The 27,492-nt window shown below is 40.7% G+C and overlaps 2 protein-coding genes across 12 annotated transcripts in view; one reads left to right on the top strand and one right to left on the bottom strand.

The window, feature by feature from the left end:
• The first annotated feature begins 2,299 nt into the window (after positions 1-2,299).
• Positions 2,300-27,492, top strand: part of LOC309608048 (putative small intestine urate exporter) — a 28,534-nt gene continuing 3,341 nt past the window's right edge. Inside the window, 7 exon segments of the mRNA XM_082347273.1 lie at positions 2,300-9,566; positions 10,725-10,830; positions 10,833-10,885; positions 10,997-11,158; positions 17,385-17,517; positions 17,609-17,756; positions 18,594-18,684. Coding sequence (XP_082203399.1) covers positions 9,207-9,566; positions 10,725-10,830; positions 10,833-10,885; positions 10,997-11,158; positions 17,385-17,517; positions 17,609-17,756; positions 18,594-18,684 — 1,053 coding nt within the window. The 5' untranslated portion in view covers positions 2,300-9,206.
• Positions 18,035-27,492, bottom strand: part of SLC17A1 (solute carrier family 17 member 1) — an 81,799-nt gene continuing 72,341 nt past the window's right edge. For 10 of the 11 annotated variants that reach the window (XR_014232474.1, XM_082346385.1, XM_082346388.1 and 7 more), the window contains one exon: positions 18,035-18,284. The gene's annotated coding sequence lies outside the window, so the exon portion shown is untranslated. Of the gene's footprint in view, positions 18,297-27,492 lie in introns of all 11 variants that reach the window. The other variant, XM_082346384.1, reaches the window with a different exon arrangement.

Raw genomic sequence — 27,492 nt, 5'->3', positions numbered from 1 at the left:
AGTTTGACCACCATAAATAACAGCTTATTACTCACACTTCTGCCTAAACTTGGTGATAAAAGTCTTTTAAATATTTATGAAGGTTGATGGGTAAGAGATAGTATGATATTGTTCTTTTGACATCCATGGCCTTCCTTTAAAGTAAGGCAGACTGCATTTCCCACTGTTCGTTCTTCATCTGTATTTATCTATTCTTCTGATAGTTACCTGCTCTTTACCCATTTTCCTATATTTTGTCTTTTTAAAATTATTTTGAAGAAGTTTAAAAAACACCTCTCCCCTGTCTGATATCATACTGAAATGGATTTCTCCCCTTTTGTCAATGACCTTTAATGGCAGCTATTATTATAAATAAGGCCTGTGCTTTTTGTATCCTGCAGTATACAAAAAGCAGTATACATATACTGCAGCCTTATGATATGTCTAGGTGTAAATTTCATTTCATTTCTTTGGCTTGACACTTTTTGTGATTCTTGAATCTGAGAAAGCTTGTGTTTCATCTATTCTGAAGGAGCCCTATTCATTATTTTTAAAAGTATTGCCTGTCCTCAATTCTCTTTATTTTCTCCTCCTAGAAGTCTTATTCAACATATGTTGGACCTTTTCACTGCATTTTCCAGATCTCTTAATTTTGCTATCATACCTCATTATCTCACTCAGCCTTATTTGATATAATTTACTTAGCTCTATCTTCTATTTCACTAATTCTTTCATTAGCTATGTCTAGTCACCTAGTTTCCAATTTCAATGCCTAAATCTGTCTTTTGTATTTCAAGCAGTATCTTTCTTAAATCTGCCTGTTCTTTTTGGTATCTTCTTATGTTTTAGAGTCTATCTTTTATTTCTTCAATGATTTTAAGCGTGCTTATATAATGTTTTTATCAGTGTATTCTATTCTTTTTTGAAGTTCTCAGCAGTTTAATCCTGCTGTGTGTTGAGTCTAAGGACTTGCTTTGGATGATCACTTCTTTGAGGGTTTATAATTTTGGACCTTGAGGTCATATTAAGAGGAGCTTCATCTTCAGTAGTTCTGTGTGATCTCTGTTGAGCAAATCAGGCTAGGCCCAATTCTTACTTCAATTTTTCAGTGGAGGAAGAGCTCTCAGATAGTGAAGACAGTGTGAATTCTAACCCCTAACTCCCCATAACATAGTTACGAATTTTTGTAATTTTCAGGAGAGGCTCAGGACAATGTAGATGAGACTTGTCACTGTCTCACTTGTTGCAAAGGGCAGAGCCTCCAACTCAGTTTTGAACCTACTTGAGGCTTCTGGCTCTATCTTAAGATCTCTATTATAACTGCCTTCCTGGCATGGGTCTAAGACTTTATCCTTCCTCCCAATAGGGACCTGGGTCACAAGCCCCTGCATCACTGAAATTGATGCCTTGTCCCCAGGCCCAAGATCTCTGAAGAGTAAGCTCATACCTCTAACTTTTCATTACATCCATGGGGATATCTCTTACTATCTTTGGATCTATGTATTTATTATTTATTTATTTATTTTGATGTGGACCATTTTTAAAAGTCTTTGTTGAATTTGTTACAATATTGCTTCTGTATGTTTTGGTTTTTTGGCTGCAAGGCATGTGGGATCTTAGCTCCCTGACCAGGGATCTAACCTGCACCCCCTGCACTGGAAGGGGAAGTCTTAACCAGTGGGCCACCAGGGAAGTCCCTGGATCCATGTATTTAAAAAGATGTTTGCTAGGTTTTATCTAGTATACCTAGATTGTATTTAGTAGATCTAGTTTTTCAGGTAATTTAATCCATTGGAATCTTCCAGATGAAATTTCAAAGAAGATTGTCAGGTTTTAACATCCAGTTGATACTGATATCAGTTGAGAGATATGGGAACACAGAACTGGAAAGAATATTACAATCTGTTAAGGCAATCCAGACAAGATTCCTCATTTTAGAGAAGCAGAGATGTGACATTCCCAAGGCCACACATTTGGATAGTGATAGAATCTGGACAACAAATCATGTCTCCTGAACCCTAATCTAGCACTTTTTCCACCAAATATTTCCTCCTAATTCTTAGAAGAACTGGGGCCGTGCCATGTATGATATAGGACACCTCTTTCTGTATTTGCTTTTGCATTCTTTTATTTCAGTAGGTAAACACCAGTGTCTGGGAGAAGAGAACCAAAATGTTTACTACAGTAGAAGCTGAAGCCACAGTGGGAGGTATTGTCAATGACGGTACTTTAAACACAGCTCAAGTTCAAACCTTCAAGAAAGGTAAAATCATGTACTGGGGTGCGGATAAAACCGGGATCTATATCACCCTTTGGTGATGCACAGCATCTTCCTGCTACCATCAATTGCCAAGAATTTTATATAGCTGTAAAGCCTTTTTTACTGAGAATTACTTCATTTCTTGCGAGAAACCTTGAAGGTATATAGGACAGGTAGGTATCAAGACGTTAGTTAGAGATAAAGAAAAAAATTCAGAGCAGATGCTAAGTAGAAAATATGGAAACCAATCTTGGCTTTTCTGATTCTAAGTCCAGGGAGCACCCCCATTTGATCTTTCGGCTCATATCGGATCCAGACCTACCTCAAGGAGAACAGGCTTTTTCTTTACACCATACCACAGAAGTCACGTTTCCTCCTTCCTCTCAGTTATGTTACAACTTAGTGCTTTTCAATAATATGTCAGAAGGGAAACTGTTGAACACCTTATTTTACTCTAAACTCTTGATGACTTAATAACTATTTTATTCATTAATTCTCTTAAGATATAGGCTTTTCATAAGATAATGCCTTTAAAAATTAAAACATTAACCAAGATGGAATGCTTTGCAAGACTCAACATTTTAGCCAGTATGTCTGCTGGGAAATGAACATGCCTTAAAGAAAAGAGGATTCTCCTAATCTTATCTATCAAAGAAGAAATCAGGAGACGTGCATTCTAATACTCACCCTACAATAAACTACCATTTGGCATGGAATGAATACTGTTCCATTGCCTCAGCTTCCTCATCCATAAAATGGAAGGGTTTGTATCTCTAAGATTCCATCCATTTCTAAATATTTAGGAGCCTATTGGACTATATACCATTGGTCAAATTCTCCTATCCTAACCTAACTCTTTCTCTCTAAAAATCAGTAATACAGAGAACTTACATATAAACATTTTCCATGGCACAATATAGCATGTTGGGTAAGAGTATGGATTAAGATGCCAGACTGCCTGTGTTTGCAATCCTGATTTCGCAATTTATGAGCTGTGTGACTTTAGGCAAGTTACTTAAGCTTTCTGTGTCTCAGTTTCCTAATTTGTAAAAATGAGACACTAACAATAGTACTTATCTCATAGGATTTCCATGAGGATTAAATTAGTTATAGTATGTGAACCACTTAGGACAATGCCGGGCACGTAGTAAGCACTACATAAACTTAGCTATCATTATCACCTCTCACACAGGTTTCCCTCCTCAGCCCACTTTTCAGCAGTCATTGGAACTCTCCGTCATCATTTGTCTAAAAGTGGGACTCAATGTGGTCTTTCTAGTTTCTTCCACAGTCTTCTAGGGCATCCACCCAACCATGCTGCTTAGTCCCCTGGTGACCACCCCTCGACCCCAGTCTGTTATCACAAATGGCATTATGCTAATAATATTAATCCTTTTTTGGCTAAATCTCATCCTACCTGATAAGGCAGACCCTCAACTACCTCTTAAAGTCCCACCTGGTTATTCTGTTGAGTGTCCAAGTATTTCTCATAAGTGCTTATGAATAAACCCTGCTGGCTGCTTCGTCAGTTGGTGTCCAACATCAATTTTCCTCTCATCTCTCGTTCTAGCCCATACTCACTGGGCATTGCTGGGTCCTCTGTATCACACCCTTAGGACCCTGCTGGGGCTTTCTCCCAGTACTGGACCCCCAAAGACTACTGATATCTTTACTGGGCATGACTGTGATTCTAAGACACTCACAAAATCAAATCCAGGTGTTCCATGGCACGTGGGGAAATGCCCCCTCCCCCATTATATGTCACATCTGACCACATGGCCACAGAACAGAGTTGCTTATGCTCCTGTATCCCTAGAGACCCCGGGTGAAAAAAGCTGGACCTTCAGTTTCCGCCAGAAGGTCAGTGATTTCTCTCTATCAGGCTCAGTTAAGGGTTCATGGGGCAGGGTAGGGACAGATATCATCTTGACCTTCCTATCCCTTTTCTCCCAGGGGCCCTTGAGCTTCTGCCTGGGTTCAGTCAAATAAATGGAAGCCACTTTATAATTCCAGAAAAAAAGAGGTTTAATATAGGGGATGGAAATAGTCCACAGACTTTGGGAGACTGGGGAAGCAAAAGTCAAGTTAGTCACTTTCAGGAAATCCTGAAGTATAGGATGGATGGGAAACCACTAGCGATCCTGTGTAGCACATAGTAGGCACTTTTCAGGAGGATTCACACAAGGCCCAGGCAAAAACCCCACATCTACCATCACCGATTCTCATATTCCTGCCTGTAGCGGCCTCCGCGGCACAGTGGCTTCTCACTGTGTTCAGCCTTCCAAACCCTGCCCGAATGCCCTCATTATTGGAACCCTGTTTGCGTGTAGGTTGAGGATTGTACTTTCCAAGTATTTGTCTGTTACTGTGAAGAACTGAGAAGGGTAGAGATAGCAGTGAGAATTAATAAACAATATTGGGCACTGCTTCCTTGCTCCCTATCAAAAGCCTGCACGGAGGTACATACACCCTGGCCTATGTTAGGAATGTCACCTAAAGATGAATCTGCAATAATATTCCCTTCTGAAAGTCACAGAAACCAATAAAACAAGCACAACAGTTTGAGAAATGTTAAAACTTGGGAATTATTCCTACTACACACTACAAACTCTAAGGCTTGTTGATAGATTTAATACAATTTGGATGAATTGAGAGGATGCCAAGAGCAGACAAAACTCTCATCCTTGGAGCATGGCCCAATGTTATAGGAAGAAAGGGGCGGGCACGGGGAAGCCCCAGCTCATGCTCCCCAGCTGAGAGCGGCAGCGTCTTGAGGCTGGTGGACCACAGGCAAGGTGAGGTCTTCAGTGCTAGGATATGGTGGGTGAAGCTTCTCTGTGCCTACATCCTGATGTTTTCCTCTTGACAGCTCACCAGTCTTTCTAAACATCTGCCACTTAGCATCTTGGGACCAGTGCAACAGAGCAGAGGAAAACATGCATGACTGCAGAAGTTAACTTGGAAATTTGGGGGACATCATTGCAGAATTAAAGTGGAAGAATAGCTAGTTTCCCTTGTATTGGTGAAAGAGTACCAAGATGCCATCCTCCCACCAGCTGCCTCTTGCCCACACACATACACACTGTTACCAGCACATGACAACAGGACTCCAACCAGCCAAGGTGGCCCACTGCAAGGGTTACAACACATGGGAACAAAGTCACACATGCTTGGCTTTTACAGTCCAAGACTGGGGGTGTGGGTAGGACCCACAAGGGACCTATGTAAGTACTTCAGCACAAAAAAGAGGAAACAAATACATTAAATAAAAGAGAGATCATTGCATAATGAGGGCATGCCTATCAGGCACTGTTCTAAGCACTTTGTATGGATTAATTCATTGAATCCTCACAACAGTCCTTCAAGGAAGGTACTACCAGCATCATCTCCACTTTACAGGAGCAAGAACTCAAGCACAGAGGGACTGAGTAACTCATTGAAGTCATCCAGGCACAAACAGGTGCTATCTGATTCAAACCAGAGTGGTCTGATTATTAACCATTATATTACAGTGCTGTGCTTATTTTATCCGGGGAAATTGAAGAATATTTTCATTTCCGATTTCTCCAAGTTCTCAAGACTAATAATAATTAAAAAAGCTTAGAGTGTATGAAGTGAATCAACAGGAAAATATGAAAGAAGATGAGAAAGAAAACTAAAGAGGAAAAAATGTCACTTCAAAATTAAAACAGAATTAGTAGTAGCAAGGAAAGAAATTATCACTATACAAAATCAAATCAGCAATGCAGAGCTGAGGCTTGACTCGGTCATGGAAAAAGCAGAGGGGTAGTAAGGCCGTGGATCAAAAGATAATGGATGTGAAGAAGGGAAGAAAACAAAGATCGTACAAAAATAAATAAAAGCAACTTAATTAAGCATCAGTTTGCTGAGTTTACAACTCCAAGGAAAGTATGTGTAAAAACAAAGTAGACAACTCAAATGTAGAAAAAATGTAAAATCAAATCATGAAGGGAATTGAAATGGAAAAAATATATAAGAGCTGATTCCTTGGTAAAGAAGATTCCATTCACAGCAATAAAACAAACAATTCACTATTCAGATTGATGAAAGAGATTAAACACAAGCAATCATGGGGAAAAGGGAGACAGAAGCATTTAAAATGTATAAGGTAATAATTATGGGGAAATAGATACAGTACATGATTTTCTATGAAACTATAAGTTTGAATTCAGAAAAATTGTACATGTCCAAAAAACTGTGTAATAAGGTGAGAAAGTTGTCCAAAAGTTATCCCTTTTAACAAAACAAACGAATTGTGTCCTGGTAGATTCACTAGAAAAATTCTATGAGATTTTTAAGGAGCAGAAAATGCTTATGTTTCCTATGCAGGAGAAATCCAAATAATTTATATAGATACCCACCTTAAGAAGGTGAAATATAGCTCCTCACTCCTTAAGTGTGGACTGTGCATGTGACTTCTTTCAGAGCCCAGCATGAAAAGGGCGAAAAAAAGAGTAACTTCACAGTTAAGAAACCTAGCAAATACTATCTCAAGCCAGGTGATCAAGGTTAATATCAGCAATGATAGATCACATTGATAGCATGTATCCTTGATATGATGTGATGAGAATGGCAGTTTACCCCTATGGTCAACCTCTCAAAAACACATTATCTCAGTCTAATCATGAGAAAAACGTCAGACGAATCCCAGTCGAAGGATACACTACAAAATATGTGACTGATACTCTTCAAAATTGTCAAAGTCATCAAAAACAAGGAAAGGCTGAGAAACTGTCACAGCCAAAAGGATCCCAAGGAGATGTGACGATTAAACATACTATGGTATCCTGAATGGTATTCTGGGACAGAAAAAAATATATTAGGTGAAAAGTAAGAAGTCTGAATGAAGAATCGGCTTTAGCTAATAATAATAATACATTAATGTAGGTTCATTAATTGTGACAAATGTGCCATACTAATATAAGATGTTAATAATAGGGGAAACTGGGTGTGACGTATACAGGAACTCAGTAATTCTGTAAGTCTAAAACTGTTCTAAAACAAAAATGTATTAAGAAAAAAGAAAATGATTAGGTACCTAAAATACTTCAGATCACAGACTGAAATGGAAAGCTTAAAACTTCCTTTCTTTACAAAGCTAGCATGGCAAAAAATCACATACACATACACACACACATTCACAAACTACAAATTAAGCTCAATTATATATGTTAATGTAAAATTCTAGCTAAAATATTAGCAAAATAAATCATGTGTTTTCATTAAAACAGCCTATTAAGAGGAGATCATTCCAAGAATATAAGGCTAGTCAAATATTATTAATAATAACTATGATGAACTTACATAAGCTTATTCAAATTTCATCACAGCACCTTGAGGCTCTATTATTAACCCCATTTTACAGGTGAAATACTGAAGCCACAGCGAGTTAAGTCACTTGCCCAAGAACACACAGCTGTAAAGAGAGCAGATCCAGGAGTCTGGTTCTATGATTAAAATACATTTGATCAAACTCATTACATTCCCATAAAAATAAAAAATCAAAATGAGATAGCTTAATGCCATAAAAGTACAAGAGCCACCAACACCAGCAACATACCTAATGGTGTAATGTGAGAAGTATTCCCAGTAGATTCAGATATGGCAGGAGTGCCCACTCTCTCCGTTCCTATTTACCATTGTTTAGAAACTGCCAGTGAATAAAATTACCCAAGAGAATAGAGTACGTGTTACAAACGGCAAAAAGAATCACCTATTTTTTCCATTATTTGCACATAACGTGTGTATGTGTTTAATTTTCTTGTCTAAACCTAAGGGGGAAAAACAAGATGAAAATGATAGGGAAAAAGACACAGTTATGGAACCAACAAAAAGTACGTTAAAAACCTGTGTGTGACTTAACTGAAGATAATTATAAAATTCCACCCTGGGACAGAGAAAAAGACTTGAATACATGCGGAGCCATCCCTGTTCTTGGCTGAGAGAAGGCAATACTATAAATATGGCAATCCCTCTTAATTTAATCTGCCATATCAATATGATATTGATCAAAATTCTAGTGTAAATTTTGTGGATGGGGAGGGGAGAGTCAACTAAATGTTCCCAGAATTAAACCAAAGGTAGGGATGTGTCAATTCCTGGAACTTAACAAGAATATTGCTACACACGAGGGAACAGTGCTGGCCACTCCAGCTATGTTTGCTCCCTTGCAGGAGCCAGGAAACGGGGCGCCCACATGCCTTGAGGACAGTGACCACACATTATACCTCTGAGATTTCTCTCCAGGGATAATCAATCAATCCTGCCAGCTGTTGTCAAACTAATCTATCAGGACTCAACCCCAGGGATAACCCCAGAGTTCCCATGGATCACTGGAAAATTTTTTGCCAGCCTAGATTATAATACCAGGATGATGTTTAAATACTTCTATAGTCTAACCTAACCTTCCTTTCAAACCTCATCTCCTCCCAGCCCCCGAACATATTAATCTGTCATGTTCCTGGTTACATATGGTACCAAAAGCCATCCCAGCTGCCCAAGTGGGGCACTTGGGAATCATTTCCAACAACTTCTCTCTCTTACTATCCATATCCAATCAATCACAGCTTCCAGCTAATTCTTTCTCTAAATTCACTTCTTTCCATTCCTGCTCTCATCAGCTCATCCCAGGACCCTGCCTGGAAAACTCTTTCTTAATGCTTGCTCTGGCCAGTTCTGTACATTCTTTAAGTCTCTGCTTAAGTAACGCTTCTGAGGGAATTATCCACCCCCTGTACTCCCAGACACCTACAAAGTCACATCTGCTCTCTATTTCTGCTTCACAGACAGACTGCAATCTTCTCCCACTTCCAGACTTAGAAAGGGTGGGAGAAAAGCACCTTGAGTGTAAGACTCTCTGTACCCTCTTTTCTTAGGCTTTTGTTCAGTCCGACATGGGCTGGCCCTTATTGTGCATCTCTGTAATTTTTCGATTTCCACCCAACAAATGAACATGAGCATTGCCTTGCCAGCTATGGTGAACAACACAGCTCCAACCAGCCCACCCACTATCTCCACAGAGAGGCCGCCCACTGACTTCCAGGACAACTGGAATGAAACTCTGAATGAATTTAAGGCAGTGGTAAGTCTAATGAGACTCTGGATCCTTTCTTTGGCTCAAATGTTTGGACCTAAAGAGTTATGTACAGTAAGTCCCCTACATACGAGTGAGTTCTGTTCCGAGAGCTTGTTCGTAAGTCCAACAAAGCCTAGGTACCCAACTAACACAATTGGCTCTATGGTGCTGTACTGTAATAGGTTTATAATACTTTTTGCACAAATAATACATAACAAACAAAAAATAAAACATTTTTAATCTTACAGTACAATACCTTGAAAAGTACAGTAGCACAGTACAACAGCTGGCATACAGGGGCTGGCATCGAGCGAACAGGCAAGAAGAGTTACTGACTGGAGGAGGGAGAGGAGGTGGGAGATGGTAGAGCTGAAGGATTGTCAGCAAAAGGAGATGGAGGGCAAGCTGCAATTTCACTCACACCTGACGTTGATGGTGCAGGTTCTGGCTCCTTGCTGTATTCAATTCTACTCTATTGAAAAAATGATCCAGGATGTCTGAGTAGTAGCTCTTTTTTTCACTTTTTTTCATAATGACAAATTTATGTCTTTGTATTCTTATACTCAAAATCTAGCAAAATGCCTGCTGTATGGTGGCTGTTCTATATTCGTGAAAGACCGTGTAAACAACAAGCTAACAAGTGAAGAGAACTCAAGACTTTAAGAGTCTAAAAAGGGAGTTTTAAGATGAATCATATTTCCACTCAATACTAATAATGTTGAGTTGTCCAACACTGTAATAATGTGTATATTAGAGAAATTTCTTTGCTGAGGATGAATTTCATTCCATATCCAGAAATTATCTGGGCAATCAGCTGCACATATGTACTGCTGCTAACTCTTAAATGTTAGAGATAGATAAGAAAAGATTTAATGAAGACATAAACTTTGCAGAAACATGACTAGCAGGAGGGATGCTGACTGGTACTTCAACAGTGAGGGCGTTTTCAAGCACATGGGGCAAACACACTGATAACTTTTAACAACAACGTACAGCCTTATTATTGGTGCATTTCAAAACTTCCCAAAGCTCAGTGATTTTAAACAACAACTTTTAGTCTCTTAGTTTTGTGGGACAGCTAGGCAGCTCTGCTCTCTGTGTCTCTCATCTGTCTTGGACAATGGGTGAGCTGGAGCATGTTGTTCCTATACCAATTGATAAGACTCGAGAGGACGAGTGAAAAAATGAAGTGCTTCTTGAAGCCTAGGCTCTGAACTGCCCCATGTCATTGGCAAAAGCAAGTTACATGGCCAAGACCAAAGTCAAGTGGTGAGGAAGTACCCTCCACCTATGATAGGGCTATGCAAGGGATAGATGCAGGAAGGAGTGGAGTATGGGGGCCATTCTGTTAACCACAGGAATCATCTCAGGGCAGAATCAAACTGATAGAACTCCAATCCTGTGCTAAGCAGATCCTCGTTTTTTTTTTTAGGTGGCATTGGCTGCATCTGTTCTTTTCTCTGGTTTGCTCTCATTTATGATGACCCCGTGAATCATCGTTTATCAGCACTAGCGAGAAGGAATACATCATCTGTTCACTGGCTCAAGAGGTGCACAGGGGAACTCCTCTGCCATTTCCCTATGTCTCAGTGGTGAAGAGTTCAGTAGAGCAAAGTTCTGGTCTTTAGATGGAGCGGATATTTATATGTACTTTCTTCCAGGATTCTCCACCAGGATGGTCTCTTCCCATTAAGGCTATAATCAAATCCCTACTGCTTTGGAGCATTCTCGTCTTTTATTTCAGTGACTACTGGCATTATTTTGTCATCAGGTCATACCTACCAACATACATTAGCTCTGTACTTCAAGCTAACATCAGAGATGTAAGTACAGAGAAAACTCATTCTGCTCTTCTGTTGCTTCATATATAATCCTTTCTTTCTCCTATGGTCATGGGCTTAGGCCAAGGATCTTCATGTAGGAAACACAACCTGATTCACTTGAATTCTGATTCAACTCAATGTGTCCTACTGCTTATTGGGGGCAGAGTGGTATGGCTCTAGGTCAACTTGCCATTCATAGAGTATCATACTTTTTAAGGAACTTATGCAGAAATTTTATGTTCAGTCCAATCAACATTTGCAAACAAGACATTCTGCTGGCAGCATAAATAATAAAGCGTTAACAAAACAAAGTTTGCCTTCGAGAAAGCTGTGACAGAGAAGCATAAACAACATATGCTGAAAGTAAGACATTAATAGCACATAAAGTCCTAAATAGGACTTATACCAAAAACTTGTGGACAATGTCTTTTTAGAAAAACATTTTATTCAAGTATAACATATAAAAAGAAAAGTACACATATGTGTACATCTCTCTGACTTTTCAAAAAATGAACAGATGCTCTGATTGGCTGAGAGGAGCCTGTCAATTCCTGCCAGATGAATGTCTCAAAATTGGTGAAGAGTATATCATCTCCTAGCTTATTAGTGACAGTTCACTAGGTCATTGAATTAGTGTTTTATTCTTGTCCTTTGTATTCAAAAAGCAGTTCTCTCATGTTGACTGGGCTCATCTGGTGAAAACACGCTGAGTGGTCAACAGAGAACTGACCTTCTTAGCAGAGGTCAGAGTCTGGGGAGCATGCATGCAAGCAGGCTAGAGGTGCTGATATCAGAAAGCCCAAGGACAGAGTAGCTATGGGTCTTCCCAAAGGAGTGGGGTGGGCAGCAGCGGGCAATCGAACCAGAATCCCAGGCCAGGGAATCAGGGACAGGAGGGCCAGACAAGCAGGATGCCAGTGCTGAGATCTAGACATCCTGAGGCTGGCTGTTGGAAGTGATTGATCCCTGGCATGAAGTGGGGTAGGCTCTTTATCCTCAGAGGCCAAGGCTGAGGAAGAGGAGGATGAGGGAATGATTAGGACAAGTTGAGAACAGACAGTAGAGTTTTCCCAGCTTGAGAAGTCAAGAGATCTGGACTCCCATTGCTCTCAGGGTATTTTTCTCAGTAACTCACATTACCTTGATGGCCTTGGTTTACTCATCTGTAAAATAAACGTCTCGGACCAGTTGACAGTGAGATCCTTTTCACTGTTTGGGTTACATACAACAAAGAACGGCCTCCTTTCCTTGCATTTTCTTTAATGGCAATTTAATTTAGGAGTTGAATTGGTAAAAACAGGGATCAACATTTTAAAAAAATATATAAAAAGGTAAAAGAGTGAAAAATCTTACTCTCATTCCTGTCCCCAATCTGCCCTGTTTTCTCAGCCTTTATTATGTTATGTTCCAATTTTGATGGACGTTTTTATCAGGAATGGATATTAAGTTTTGTCACATGCTTTTTTCTGCATCAATTGAGATGATTATGTGATTTTCATCCTTCCTTTTGTTATATGATGTCTCACATTGATTGGTTTGTGAACATTGAACCATCCTTGCCTTCCTGGAATAAATCACTTTATCATGGGGGTATGATCCTTTTTATATATTGTTGAATTTGGTTTGCTAATATTTTGTTGAGGATATTTGCTTCTATATTCATCAGAGATATTGGCCTATAATTTTCTTTTTTGTAGTGTCTTTGTCTGATTTTGGTATAGGGTACTGGTGGTCTCATAGAATGAATTTGGGAGTATTCCCCCCTCTCCAATTTTTGGAATAGTTTGAGAAAGATAGGTATGAGCTCTTCTTTAATTTTTTGTAGAACTCCCCTGTGAAGCCATTTGGTCCTGGACTTTTGTTACTGGGAGTTATTTTTAAAATTATGAATTCAATTTCACTACCAGTGATTGGTCTGTTCAGATTGTCTATTTTTGGTTCAGTCATGTATGTTTCTAGAAATTATCTATTTCTTCTAGGTTGTCCAAATTGTTGGCATATAACTGTTCATAGTATTCTCTTATGATTTTTTTTGTACCTCTGTGGTATTGGGTGGTATTTTTCCTCTTTCATTTCTTATTTTGTTTATTTGGGTCCTCTCTCTTTTCTTCTTGATGATCTTGGCTAAAGGTTTATCAAGTTTGTTTACCATTTCAGAAAACCAAGTCTTGGTTTCACTGATCTTTTCTATAGCTATTTATTTATTTTTGGTCTATGTTTTATTTATTTCCTCTCTGATCTTTATTATTTCCTTCCTTCTGCTGACTCTGGGCTTTTTTTGTTCTCTTTCAAATACCAGATTTTGAGATTTTCCTTGTTTCTTGAGGAAGGCCTATACTGCCATAAACTAACTGCTTTTGCTGCATCCCATAGATTTTGGAGTACTGTGTTTCCATTTTCATTTGTCTCAAGGTATTTCTTATGTCCTCTTTGATGTCTTCATTGACCCTTTTTTTTTTAAAGTAGCATGTTCTTTAGTCTCCACATGTTTGTGTTTTTCCCATTTTTCTTCCTGTAATTGATTTCTAGTTTCATACCATTGTGGTTGGAACAAATGCCAGATATAATTGCTATCCTCTTAAGTTTGTTGAAACTTCTTTTGTAACCTGGCATGTGATCCATTCTGGAGAACATTCCATGTGCACTTGAAAAGAATGTGTATTCTGCTGGTTTTGGATGGAATGCCCTGTAAGTCCAACTGGTCTGTTGTGTCATTTAAGACCACTGTTTCCTTATTGATTTTCTGTCTGAATTATCTGTCCATTGATGTGAGGTATTAAAGTCTCCTACTATTATTGTATCATTGTCAATTTCTCCCTTTATGTCGGTTAATATTTGCTTTATATATTTAGGTGCTCCTATATTAGGTCCATATATGTTAGAAAGTGTTATATCTTCTTGTATTGATTCCTTTATCATTATATAATGCCCTTCTTTGTCTTTTGTTATAAACTTTGTTTTAAAGTCTATTTTGTCTGATATGAGTATTGCTACCCCCATTTTGTGTCATTTCCATTTGCATGAAATATCTTTTTCCATCCCCTCACTTTCCATCTGTATGTGTTTTTAGCTCTGAAGTGAGTCTTTGTGGGCAGCATACAGATGGGTCTTGTTTTTTAATCCAATTAGCCACCTTATGTCTTTTGATTAGAGCATTTAGTCCATTGACATTTTAAGTGATTATTGGTAGGTATGTACTTATTGCCATTTTGTTTCTTGTTTTCTGATTGTTTTTATAGTTCTTTTCTGTTCCTTTATTTTTCTTTTAGTTTATTCCCTTGTGGTTTGATGATTTTTTAAGTGGTATCCTTGTGTTCCTTTCTCTCGTTTTTTTGTATCTATTGTAGGTTTCTAATTTGTGGTTACTATGAGGTTCATGTATATTTACCTATATCTACTTGTTTTAACCTGGTAGTCACTTAAGTTCAAACACATTCTAAAAGATCTACATTTTTTACTCCCCTCCTCCATGTTTTGTGTTTTGATGTCATATTTTACATCTTCATGTTTATCCCTTCACTGTTAATTGTATTTATAGTTGATTTTACAATTTTTTGTCTTTTAATCTTCATGCTAGCCTATTTAAGTGGTTGATCCACAGTCTTTACTGTCTATTTTCTTTTACTAGTGGGATTTTTGCTTTCCTATAGATTCTTACTTCTTGTTGTAGCCTTTTCTTTTCCACTTAGAGATGACCCTTTAACATTTCTTTTTGGGTAGGTTTGGTATTGATTAACTCTTTTAGTTTTTGTTTGTCTGAGAAGTTCTTTATCTCTCCTTCAATTCTAAATGATCATCTTGCTGGGTAGAGTATCTTAGTTGCAGGTTTTTCCTTTTTGGCACTTTAAATATATCATGCCACTACCTCTGGCCTGCAAAGTTTCTGCAGAAAAATCAGCTGACAGTCTTATGGGGGTTCTCTTGTATGTGACTGTTTTTCTCTTGCTGCCTTTAGAATTCCTTTTTTATCTTTAATTTTTCCATTTTAATTATGATATGTCTTGGTGTAGGTCTGTTTAGGTTCATCTTGTTTGGGACCCTCTGTGTTTCCTGTATCTGGATATCTGTTTCTTTCTTCAGGTTTGGGAAGTTTTCAGCCATAATTTTATCAAATACATTTTTGACCTGTCTCTCTCTCTCTCTCTCTCTCTTCTCCTTCTAGGACTCCTATAGTGCAAATCATGGTTTGCTTAATGTTATCCTAGAGATCTCTTAAACTCTTCTGTTTTTCTTTTTGCAGCTCTGATTGGGCGATTTCCATTATTCTATCTTCCAGATCACATATGCATTCTTTTGTATCACCTAGTCAGCTGTTAATTCCTTTTACTGTGTTTTTCATTTCAGTTATTGTATTCTTCGGTTCTGGCTGGCTCTTTTTTATGTTTTCTATTTCCTTATTAAAATTATCACTGTGTTCATCTACTCTTTAATTTAGTTAGCATTCTTATTACTAATACTTTGAACTCTTATGTGGTACATTATGTCTGTTTCATTACTTGTTTTTCAGGGGTTTCCTCTTGTTCTTTCCTTTGAATTAAATTTCTCTATCTTTTCATTTTGCTTAACGTTCTCTGTCTCTATGAAATTAGGTGAAACATTTAGCTATCCTGGACTTGAAGGGGTGTCCTTGTGTGGAAGCATCCCTGTGCAGTCTGTATGTGCCCAGTGTCTTTGGTGGCACAGCTACATCTGAAGATGAGCATAGGTCACTCTTCCCCCATGGTGTGCTGGCAGCTATCACCAGGGTAGGAGGTAGGGCTGGAGGTAGAAGGGCTAGAGCAAGAGCCAGTTGTGAGCCAGGGCTTCTCCTCGGTTTGGTGGCCAACACCATGCTATCAGGGTGGGGGTGTGTCCCACGTTGCTGGGTCAGAAGACCTGAGGGTTGGTCTGATCTGGCTCCATTCCCTCTACGTGTGTGCTCTCTCCCCTCTCAGCACAGGCACACTCACCCAGAGGGGAACAGTGCTGGAGCAAGAGGAGCTGGAGTGGGTGCTTGGTATGGGTTGGAGTGCAAGCTGTGGTAGTGACAGCACTAGTCGGAGTCCTGGACAGCTCCTGATCTTCTGCCTTCATAGGCACCAGCAATGTCCAGATGCTGTGCTAAGTCTGAGCTGTCTCTTTCCCTCACAACTGAATACTCCTCTCAGCCATGGCAGCCCTCTCTCCAGTGTGGAGCTGCATTGGGAGCAAGAGGGGCTGGAGCAGGTGCTCTGCTCAGGCTGGGGTGTGTGTTAGGCAGTGGTGGGAAACCAGCCAGAGTCCCTATCAGTTTCAATCTGCTTCCTCTGCCTTTTTTTGGGGAGTAAGCCAGTGTGTGCATGCTCTTCGTGAGCGGAGTCTTGGTTTTTTATAGTCCTGCTATCAATCCCACAGTTTTTTGAATCAGCTAAGGGGACTTGTCCTCCTGGTGCCAGACCCTAGGGCGTAGTGCTCAGTGGTTCTCACCACTCACTCCCCAGGGAGGATCTCTGAGCCTGTGTAATTCCCCCTCCTCTTCTGTGTACCCTCCCAGGGGTGTAGGTCCTGATCTGATCACTTCTCTCCCTTCCTACCCAATTACATGAGAAACTTTCTTACAGACTTGGTTGTATAAGAGTCTTTCTGCCAGTCTCCAGTTTGTTTTCAGTGAGAATTGCTCCACATGTAGATGTATTTTTGATGTTTCATGGGGGGAGGTGAGCTCCACGTCCTCTTACTCCACTATCTTGATCTATCTCCTCTATAAACTTTTATATTTATTATCAAATTGCCCTCTGTTGGGCATTGATAATATTTGGAAGTGCCTGATTACCCCTGGCATCACCACAGATCATGTCAAAAAACTGTTGCACTTTTGCCAGTTTGATAAAATTGTATCTCACAGTAGTTTTACTATTATGAGGGTGGATACCTTTTAATATGCTTAGAAATCACTTATTTTTCTTTTTTGTAAATGATCCATTCATATCCCTTGACTGTTTTTCTACTGGCTCTTGTTCTTTTTAATATCTATTTCTACATGATCCTTATATATGAAGACAGCATTGGTCCATTTTTTTTTACAAATTGAACTGTATGCATATTTTTCCTCAGGCACTAAAATTATATTGGCTCATTCCAGAAATTCATATTAAAGGTGATGTGTAAATAAAAGAAAAGCTATAGATGTAGACAATTCACCCAGGGATCAATCTGTGTCATGGTGGGTGTAGTGAAGCATGCACCTCACCTCAGCTCTGGTTCTCAGAGTGGGATGCTGTCAGCCCTGCTGTTTGTTTCTGCCGGTATCTGCATTGTCCCTGGAGGTCTACTGGCAGATTTTCTCCTCTCCAGAAAAATCCTCAGACTCAATACCATCAGGAAAGTCTTCACTGCCATAGGTAAGAACCAAGGTAGACATGGGGGGGGGGGGTGGATGTGGGATGCTCAGGGCAGCTTCCTATTCACTCTGTGTTTGTTCTCCTGCCCCAGGGGTTCTCCTCCCATGTGCATTCTTCGTGTCCCTTTTCTGGGTCAGATCCAGCTTCAGCGCCACCATGGCCTTCTTGATACTGTCTTCTGCCACCAAAAGCCTCAGCCAATCAGGAGCCCTTGTCAACTTCATGGATATTGCTCCTCGGTAGGGACCTGTGATCATCCCTAAACATGCTCTTACACATGGGTAAAATGTGACACATGCAATGGGTCACAGGAAATTTCAGCACCAGCCGTACATCCAAATAATTCCTGGAAGGGACCCAAAGCTAGCCAACCTCTGTGAACTTAGTTTTTCCAGATGAAGACAGGAGAAGTCAGTGGCCACACTCACAGTTCAACTGTGGGAGACTCACACCAATTTCTTTCTGTTGGAGAACGCAGCAGTTACACAGGGCTGGATCACTGAAAGGACTCGTAAACTTCAGAGGGCGTGCTCATGTAAGGCTTTAATAAAGGTAGAGGATACAGGATAGCAGGAGAAACATTCACCTCTGATATAGGTAAATATCAGATGACTGAGACTTCCAAATATAGCTCCCAGGGACCATCCATGGACCGTTCACAGTCAATAGGACACACTTCATCTTCAGGTAATGAACCACCAAATTACATGGGAGATACCTTGGTCTCAGGGAAGCCCACGTCTCATCCAATGGGAGGTCTTTTATACCTAAAAACAAGGCTGAAAGATCAGGCTCCATAGCAGAAGACAAGAGAACATATAAACCAGCTGCCAACCATCAATCTGTACATTTTGTATAATGAATGTTTACAAGTTAGTGCAGGTTACCCCTTGGAAATCCCAGATCCTAGCACTGGATTATACTGGTCACTAGTCAGTACATTTCATTCAGGTTTGACTAAGGGTCAGCATAGCTCTAGCAATCCCCAGAGATAATCATAGAGTTGCAACAGATCAGCTGAGATTAACCCTTTGCTTACAGAGGAATATTGTTTTCTCACACTTTCTCTCTCGCAGGTACAGTGCCTTACTCAGGGGACTATCACAAATCTTTTCTTACATAGCGGGAGCCATCTCTCCCACAGTTGCCGGATTTTTTATCAGTCAGGTAAGGTCAAATGTTCTGATGATTATGATATTCACAAGAGTCACCTCAAAAGATCATCCAGGGGAGGAGAGAAGATGGCGGAAGAGTAAGACGCGGAGATCACCTTCCTTCCCACAGATACAGTAGAAATACATCTACACGTGGAACTGCTCCTACAGAACACCCACTGAACGCTGGCAGAAAACGTCAGACCTCCCAAAAGGCAAGAATCTCCCCCCGTACTTGGGTAGGGCAAAAGAAAAAAGAAATAACAGAGACAAAAGAATAGGGACGGCACCTGCACCAGTGGGAGGGAGCTGTGAAGGAGGAAAGATTTCCACGCACTAGGAGCCCCTTCGCGGGCAGAGACTGCGGGTGGCAGAGGGGGGAAGCTTCGGAGCCACGGAGGAGAGCGCAGCCACAGGGGTGCGGAGGGCAAAGCGGAGAGATTCCCGCACTTCCCGCACGGAGGCTCGGCGCTGACCAGCACTCACCAGCCCGAGAGGCTCGTCTGCTCAGCCGCCGGGGCGGGCGGGGCTGGGAGCTGAGGCTCGGGCTTCGGTCGCAGGGAGAGGACTGGGGTTGGCGGCGTGAACACAGCCTGAAGGGGTTAGTGCACCACAGCTAGCCGGGAGGGAGTCCGGGAAAAAGTCTGCAGCTGCCGAAGAGGCAAGAGACTTTTTCTTCCCTGTTTCCTGGTGGGCGAGGAGAGGGGATTCAGAGCGCCGCCTAAACGAACTTCAGAGACGGGCGCGAGCCGCAGCTAACAGCGCGGATCCCATAGCAACAGGGGCGCAGAGGGAAAAACGGAGAGATTCCCGCACAGAGGCTCGGCGCCGAGCAGGGCTCACCAGCCCGAGAGGCTTGTCTGCTCCCCCGCCGGGGCGGGCGGGGCTGGGAGCGGAGGCTCGGGCTTCGGTCGGATCGCAGGGAGAGGACTGGGGCTGGCGGCGTGAACACAGCCTGAAGGGGTTAGCGCACCACAGCTGGCTGGGAGGGAGACCGGGAAAAAGTCTGCAGCTGCCGAAGAGGCAAGAGACTTTTTCTTGCCTCTTTGTTTCGCGGCGCGCAAGGAGAGGGGATTCAGAGCGCCGCCTAAACGAACTCCAGAGACTGGTGCGAGCCGCGGCTATCAGCGCGGACCCCAGAGACGGGTGTGAGACGCTGGGGCTGCTGTTGCCGCCTCCAAGAAGCCTGTGTGCGAGCACAGGTCACTCTCCACACCGCCCCTCCCAGGAGCCCGTGCAGCCCGCCACTGCCAGGGTCCCGTGATCCAGGGACAACATCCCCCGGGAGAACGCACTGCGCGCCTCAGGCTGCTGCAATGTCACGCCGGCCTCTGACGCCGCAGGCTCGCCCCGCCTCCTCTGTACCCCTCCCTCCCCGCGGCTTGGGCGAGCCAGAGTCCCCGAAGCAGCTGCTCCTTTAACCCCGTCCTGTCTGGGCGGGGAACAGACGCCCTCAGGCGACCTACACGCAGAGGCGGGTCCAAATCCAAAGCTGATCCCCAGGAGCTGTGCGAACAGAGAAGAGGAGGGGAAATCTGTCCCAGCAGCCTCAGAAGAAGCGGATTAAAACTCCACAAACAACTTGATGTGCCTGCATCTGTTGAATACCTGAATAGACAACGAATCATCCCAAATTCAGGAGGTGGACTTTGGGAGCAGGATATATTAATTTTTCCCCTTTTCCTTTTTTTTTTGTGAGTGTATATGTATATGCTTCTGGGGGAGATTTTGTCTGTATAGCTTTGCTTTACAATAGCTTTATTTTACTTCACTATATTATAGCTTCTTCCTTTCTTTCCTTTCTTTCTTTCTTTCTTTCTTTCTTTCTTTCTTTCTTTCCTTCCTTCCTTCCTTCCTTCCTCCTTCCTTCCTTCCTTTCTTTCTTTCTTTCTATTTTTTCTCCCTTTTACTCTGAGCCGTGTGGACGAAAGGCTCTTGGTGCTTCAGCCAGGCATCAGGGCCGTACCTCGGAGGTGGGAGAGCCAACTTCAGGACACTGGTCCACAAGAGACCTCCCAGCTCCACGTAATACCAAACGGCAAAAATCTCTCAGAGATCTCCATCTCAACATCAAGACCCAGCATCACTCAATGACCAGCAAGCTACAGTGCTGAACACCCTATGCCAAACAACTAGCAAGACAGGAACACAGCCTCATCCATTAGCAGAGAGGCTGCCTAAAATCATAATAAGGCCACAGACACCCCAAAATACACCACCAGACGTGGACGTGCCCACCAGAAAGACAAGATCCAGCCTCATCCACCAGAGCTCAGGCACTAGTTCCCTCCACCAGGAAGCCTACACAACCCACTGAACCAACCTTAGCCACTGGGGACAGATACCAAAAACAACGGGAACTACAAACCTGCAACCTGTGATAAGGAGACCCCAAACACAGTAAGATAAGCAAAATGAGACGACAGAAAAACACACAGCAGATGAAGGAGCAGGGTCAAAACACACTAGACTTAACAAATGAAGAGGAAATAGGTAGTCTACCTGAAAAAGAATTCAGAATAATGATAGTAAGGATGATCCAAAATCTTGGAAATAGAATAGACAAAATGCAAGAAGCATTTAACAAGGACGTAGAAGAACTAAAGAGGAATCAAGCAATGATGAAAAACACAATAAATGAAATTAAAAATACTCTAGATGGGATCAATAGCAGAATAACTGAGGCAGAAGAAAGGATAAGTGACCTGGAAGATAAAATGGTGGAAATAACTACTGCAGAGCAGGATAAAGAAAAAAGAATGAAAAGAACTGAGGACAGTCTCAGAGACCTCTGGGACAGCATTAAACGCACCAACATTCGAATTATAGGGGTCCCAGAAGAAGAAGAGAAAAAGAAAGGGACTGAGAAAATATTTGAAGAGATTATAGTTGAAAACTTCCCTAATATGGGAAAGGAAATAGTTAATCAAGTCCTGGAAGCACAGAGAGTCCCATACAGGATAAACCCAAGGAGAAACACGCCAAGACACATATTAATCAAACTGTCAAAAATTAAATATAAGGAAAACATATTAAAGGCAGCAAGGGAAAAAAAGCAAATAACACACAAGGGAATCCCCATAAGGTTAACATCTGATCTTTCAGCAGAAACTCTGCAAGCCAGAAGGGAGTGGCAGGATATACTTAAAGTCATGAAGGAGAAGAACCTACAACCAAGATTACTCTACCCAGCAAGGATCTCATTCAAATGTGATGGAGAAATTAAAACCTTTACAGACAAGCAAAAGCTGAGAGAGTTCAGCACTACCAAACCAGCTTTACAACAAATGCTAAAGGAACTTCTCTAGGCAAGAAACACAAGAGAAGGAAAACACCTACAATAACAAACCCAAAACATTTAAGAAAATGGGAATAGGAACATACATATCGATAATTACCTTGAATGTAAATGGATTAAATGCTCCCACCAAAAGACACCACAGGCTGGCTGAATGGATACAAAAACAAGACCCATATATATGCTGTCTACAAGAGACCCACTTCAGACCTAGAGACACATACAGACTGAAAGTGAGGGGATGGAAAAAGATATTCCATGCAAATGGAAATCAAAAGAAAGCTGGAGTAGCAATTCTCATATCAGACAAAATAGACTTTAAAATAAAGACTATTACAAGAGACAAAGAAGGACACTATATAATGATCAAGGGATCGATCCAAGAGGAAGGTATAACAATTGTAAATATTTATGCACCCAACATAGGAGCACCTCAATACATAAGGCAAGTACTAACAGCCATAAAAGGGGAAATCGACAGCAACACAATCATAGTAGGGGACTTTAACACCCCACTTTCACCAATGGACAGATCATCCAAAATGAAAATAAATAAGGAAACACAAGCTTTAAATGATACATTAAACAAGATGGACTTAATTGATATTTATAGGACATTCCACCCAAAAACAACAGAATACACATTTTTCTCAAGTGCTCATGGAACATTCTCCAGGATAGATCATATCTTGGGTCACAAATCAAACCTTGGTAAATTTAAGAAAATTGAAATCGTATCAAGTATCTTTTCCGACCACAACGCTATGAGACTAGATATCAATTACAGGAAAAGATCTGTAAAAAATACAAACACATGGAGGCTACACAATACATTACTTAATAATGAAGTGATTACTGAAGAAATCAAAGGGGAAATCAAAAAATACCTAGAAATAAATGACAATGGAGATACGACGACCCAAAACCTATGGGACGCAGCAAAAGCAGTGCTAAGAGGGAAGTTTATAGCAATACAAGCCTACCTCAAGAAACAGGAAACATCTCGAATAAACAACCTAACCTTGCACCTAAAGCAATTAGAGAAAGAAGAACAAAAAAACCCCAAAGCCAGCAGAAGGAAAGAAATTATAAAGATCAGGTCAGAAATAAATGAAAAAGAAATGAAGGAAACAATAGCAAAAATCAATGAAACTAAAAGCTGGTTCTTTGAGAAGATAAACAAAATTGATAAACCATTAGCCAGACTCATCAAGAGAAAAAGGGAGAAGACTCAGATCAATAGAATTAGAAATGAAAAAGGAGAAATAACCACTGACACTGCAGAAATACAAAAGATCATGAGAGATTACTACAAGCAACTCTATGCCAATAAAATGGACAACCTGGAAGAAATGGACAGATTCTTAGAAATGCACAAACTGCCGAGACTGAACCAGGAAGAAATAGAAAATATGAACAGACCAATCACAAGCACTGAAATTGAAACTGTGATTAAAAACCTTCCAACAAACAAAAGCCCAGGACCAGATGGCTTCACAGGTGAATTCTATCAAACATTTAGAGAAGAGCTAACACCTATCCTTCTCAAACTCTTCCAAAATATTGCAGAGGGAGGAACACTCCCATACTCATTCTACGAGGCCACCATCACCCTGATACCAAAACCAGACAAAGATGTCACAAAGAAAGAAAACTACAGGCCAATATCACTGATGAACATAGATGCAAAAATCCTCAACAAAATACTCGCAAACAGAATCCAACAGCACATTAAAAGGATCATACACCATGATCAAGTGGGGTTTATCCCAGGAATGCAAGGGTTCTTCAATATACGCAAATCAATCAATGTGATACACCATATTAACAAATTGAAGGAGAAAAACCATATGATCATCTCAATAGATGCAGAGAAAGCTTTCGACAAAATTCAACACCCATTTATGATAAAAGCCCTGCAGAAAGTAGGCATAGAGGGAACTTTCCTCAACATAATAAAGGCCATATATGACAAACCCACAGCCAACATTGTCCTCAATGGTGAAAAACTGAAACCATTTCCACTAAGATCAGGAACAAGACAAGGTTGCCCACTCTCACCACTATTATTCAACATAGTTTTGGAAGTGTTAGCCACAGCAATCAGAGAAGAGAAAGAAATAAAAGGAATCCAAATCGGAAAAGAAGAAGTAAAGCTGTCACTATTTGCAGATGACATGATACTATACATAGAGAATCCTAAAGAGGCTACCAGAAAACTCCTAGAGCTAATCAGTGAACTTGGTAAAGTAGCAGGATACAAAATTAATGCACAGAAATCGCTTGCATTTCTATACACTAATGACGAAAAATCTGAAAGTGAAATTAAGAAAACACTCCCGTTTACCACTGCAACAAAAAGAATAAGATATCTAGGAATAAACCTACCTAAGGAGACAAAAGACCTGTATGCAGAAAATTATAAGACACTGATGAAAGAAATTAAAGATGATACAAATAGATGGAGAGATATACCATGTTCCTGGATTGGAAGAATCAACATTGTGAAAATGACTCTACTACCCAAAGCAATCTACAGATTCAATGCAATCCCTATCAAACTACCACTGGCATTTTTCACAGAACTAGAACAAAAAATTTCACAATTTGTATGGAAACACAAAAGACCCCGAATAGCCAAAGCAATCTTGAGAACGAAAAATGGAGCTGGGGGAATCAGGCTCCCTGACTTCAGACTATATTACAAAGCTACAGTAATCAAGACAGTTTGGTACTGGCACAAAAACAGAAATATAGATCAATGGAACAGGATAGAAAGCCCAGAGATAAACCCACGCACATATGGTCACCTTATCTTCGATAAAGGAGGCAAGCATATACAGTGGAGAAAAGACAGCCTCTTCAATAAGTGGTGCTGGGAAAATTGGACAGGTACATGTAAAAGTATGAAATTAGAACACTCCCTGACACCATGCACAAAAATAAACTCCAAATGGATTAAAGACCTAAGTGTAAGGCCAGACACTATCAAACTCTTAGAGGAAAACATAGGCAGAACACTCTATGACATACATCACAGCAAGATTCTTTTTGACCCAGCTCCCAGAGAAATGGAAATAAGAACACAAATAAACAAATGGGACCTAATGAAACTTAAAAGCTTTTGCACAGCAAAGGAAACCATAAACAAGACCAAAAGACAACCCTTAGAATGGGAGAAAATATTTGCAAATGAAGCAACTGACAAAGGATTAATCTCCAAGATTTACAAGCAGCTCATGCAGCTCAATAACAAAAAAACGAACAACCCAATCCAAAAATGGGCAGAAGACCTAAATAGACATTTCTCCAAAGAAGATATACAGATGGCCTACAGACACATGAAAGAATGCTCAACATCATTAATCATTAGAGAAATGCAAATCAAAACTACAATGAGATATCATCTCACACCGGTCAGAATGGCCATCATCAAAAAATCTAGAAACAATAAATGCTGGAGAGGGTGTGGAGGAAAGGGAACACTCTTGCACTGTTGGTGGGAATGTAAATTGATACAGCCACTATGGAGAACAGTATGGAGGTTCCTTAAAAAACTACAAATAGAACTACCATATGACCCAGCAATCCCACTACTGGGCATATATCCTGAGAAAACCATAGGTCAAAAAGTGTCATGTACCACAATGTTCATTGCAGCTCTATTTACAATAGCCAGGACCTGGAAGCAACCTAAATGTCCATCGACAGACGAATGGATAAAGAAGATGTGGCACATATATACAATGGAATATTACTCAGCCATAAAAAGAAATGAAATGGAGGTATTTGTAATGAGGTGGATGGAGTTAGAGTCTGTCATACAGAGTGAAGTAAGTCAGAAAGAGAAAAACAAATACAGTATGCTAACACATATATACGGAATCTAAGGAAAAAATAAAAAAAAAAAAGGCCATGAAGAACCTAGTGGCAAGACGGGAATAAAGACACAGACCTACTAGAGAATGGACTTGAGGATATGGGGAGGGGGTGGGGTGAGATGTGACAGGGTAAGAGAGTGTCATGGACATATATACACTACCAAATGTAAAATAGATAGCTAGTGGGAAGCAGCCGCATAGCACAGGGAGATCAGCTCGGTGCTTTGTGACCACCTAGAGGGGTGGGATGGGGAGGGTGGGAGGGAGGGAGATGCAAGAGGGAAGAGAAATGGGAACATATTGTATATGTATAACTGATTCACCTTGTTATAAAGCAGAAGCTAACACACTATTGTAAGGCAATTATACTTCAATAAAGATGTTTAAAAAAAAAAAAAAAAAAAAAAAGATCATCCAGCCTCTCATTCTGACCTTAGGCTCAGCTCATGCAGAAAAATTCCCACATGTTCCGGGTATGGAGTGAAGGAGAATGCTCCACTGTATGAGTTTATGCTTTATGAGTTCTTAGAATGAATTTCTCATGCTAATCATCACATTTTCTAGCAATAATCATGGCCTTTCTTGTGAAGTATAGAATGGCCAACCATTCTGATTGGCTGGGGCTGAGGGGTTTCCTGGGATGTGGGACTTTCAACACTAAAACCTTGAAAGTTCCAGGCAATCTGGAAAGAGTTGGTCACCCTATGTAGAAACCCAACAAATATTTATAGAACAAATGAACGAGATGCTGAGTGGATGAGTGAATGACAGAGCGAAGGAGCAACCTGTACATTACATGTATGCTTGTCAGTGGTTAGTACAGAAATTCCTCTGCCCAGTATTGCTTACATAGTGTTGTTACATTCATACAGCCTTCCATCCTGGGAGATGCATTTAAAGTTGTCAGAATAAACAAATTCATCTGATGACAATTTCATAAGGATCAGACTGATACAGACTTTATGGGAAGAAACATGCATATGACATTCACACGACTATCATTCTTTAAGTTTCCTGTGGTTTCCACCAGTAAGCCAGGAAAATGAATGGAGAATAACAAAGAAAGGGTATTCTTTTTGACACCAAGTCCTTGTTTTTTGAAGCTTCAGTTCTCTTCCAGCCACTGACTAACACACTGTTTAAAACGGAAATTCTCAAACTGCTCTTGTTTCCCTTATTACTCACTCACTCACTCATTTATTTCTTCATTCATTCGACATATATGCAATGAACATTAGCATGTGCCATGCACTGTTTAAGTGAATAAAACAAACAGAAGTCCCTGCCCTTGTGAAGTCGGTAGGAAAGAAACCGATAGAAAACTAACAAACTAAACGAAAACATGGTATAGTGCATGGTGGTAAGCGCTAAGAAAAGAGTAGGGCAGGAGAGGAGAATAGGGCACATAAGAGGGGGTGGGATTTCAGTTTTAAGTAGGGTGGCCGAGGAAGTCTCATTGAAAAAGTAATATTTATGGGAAGCAAGTACATGGGTGAGACAAATGACTACTTTAGGGGAGGAATATTCCAGCAGAGGGAAAGGCCAGGGCACCGGAAATGTACCTGCATATTCTAAGAACAACCAGGAACATATAATGCGGGGCAGAATTGGGGATGAGGGCAGTAGAATATGGTGCCAAAGC

The sequence above is a fragment of the Balaenoptera borealis genome (assembly GCF_965194805.1).
Source record: "Balaenoptera borealis genome assembly, chromosome: 12".
NCBI classification, from domain to species: domain Eukaryota; kingdom Metazoa; phylum Chordata; class Mammalia; order Artiodactyla; family Balaenopteridae; genus Balaenoptera; species Balaenoptera borealis.
This window is presented reverse-complemented; position numbering and strand designations above follow the sequence as displayed.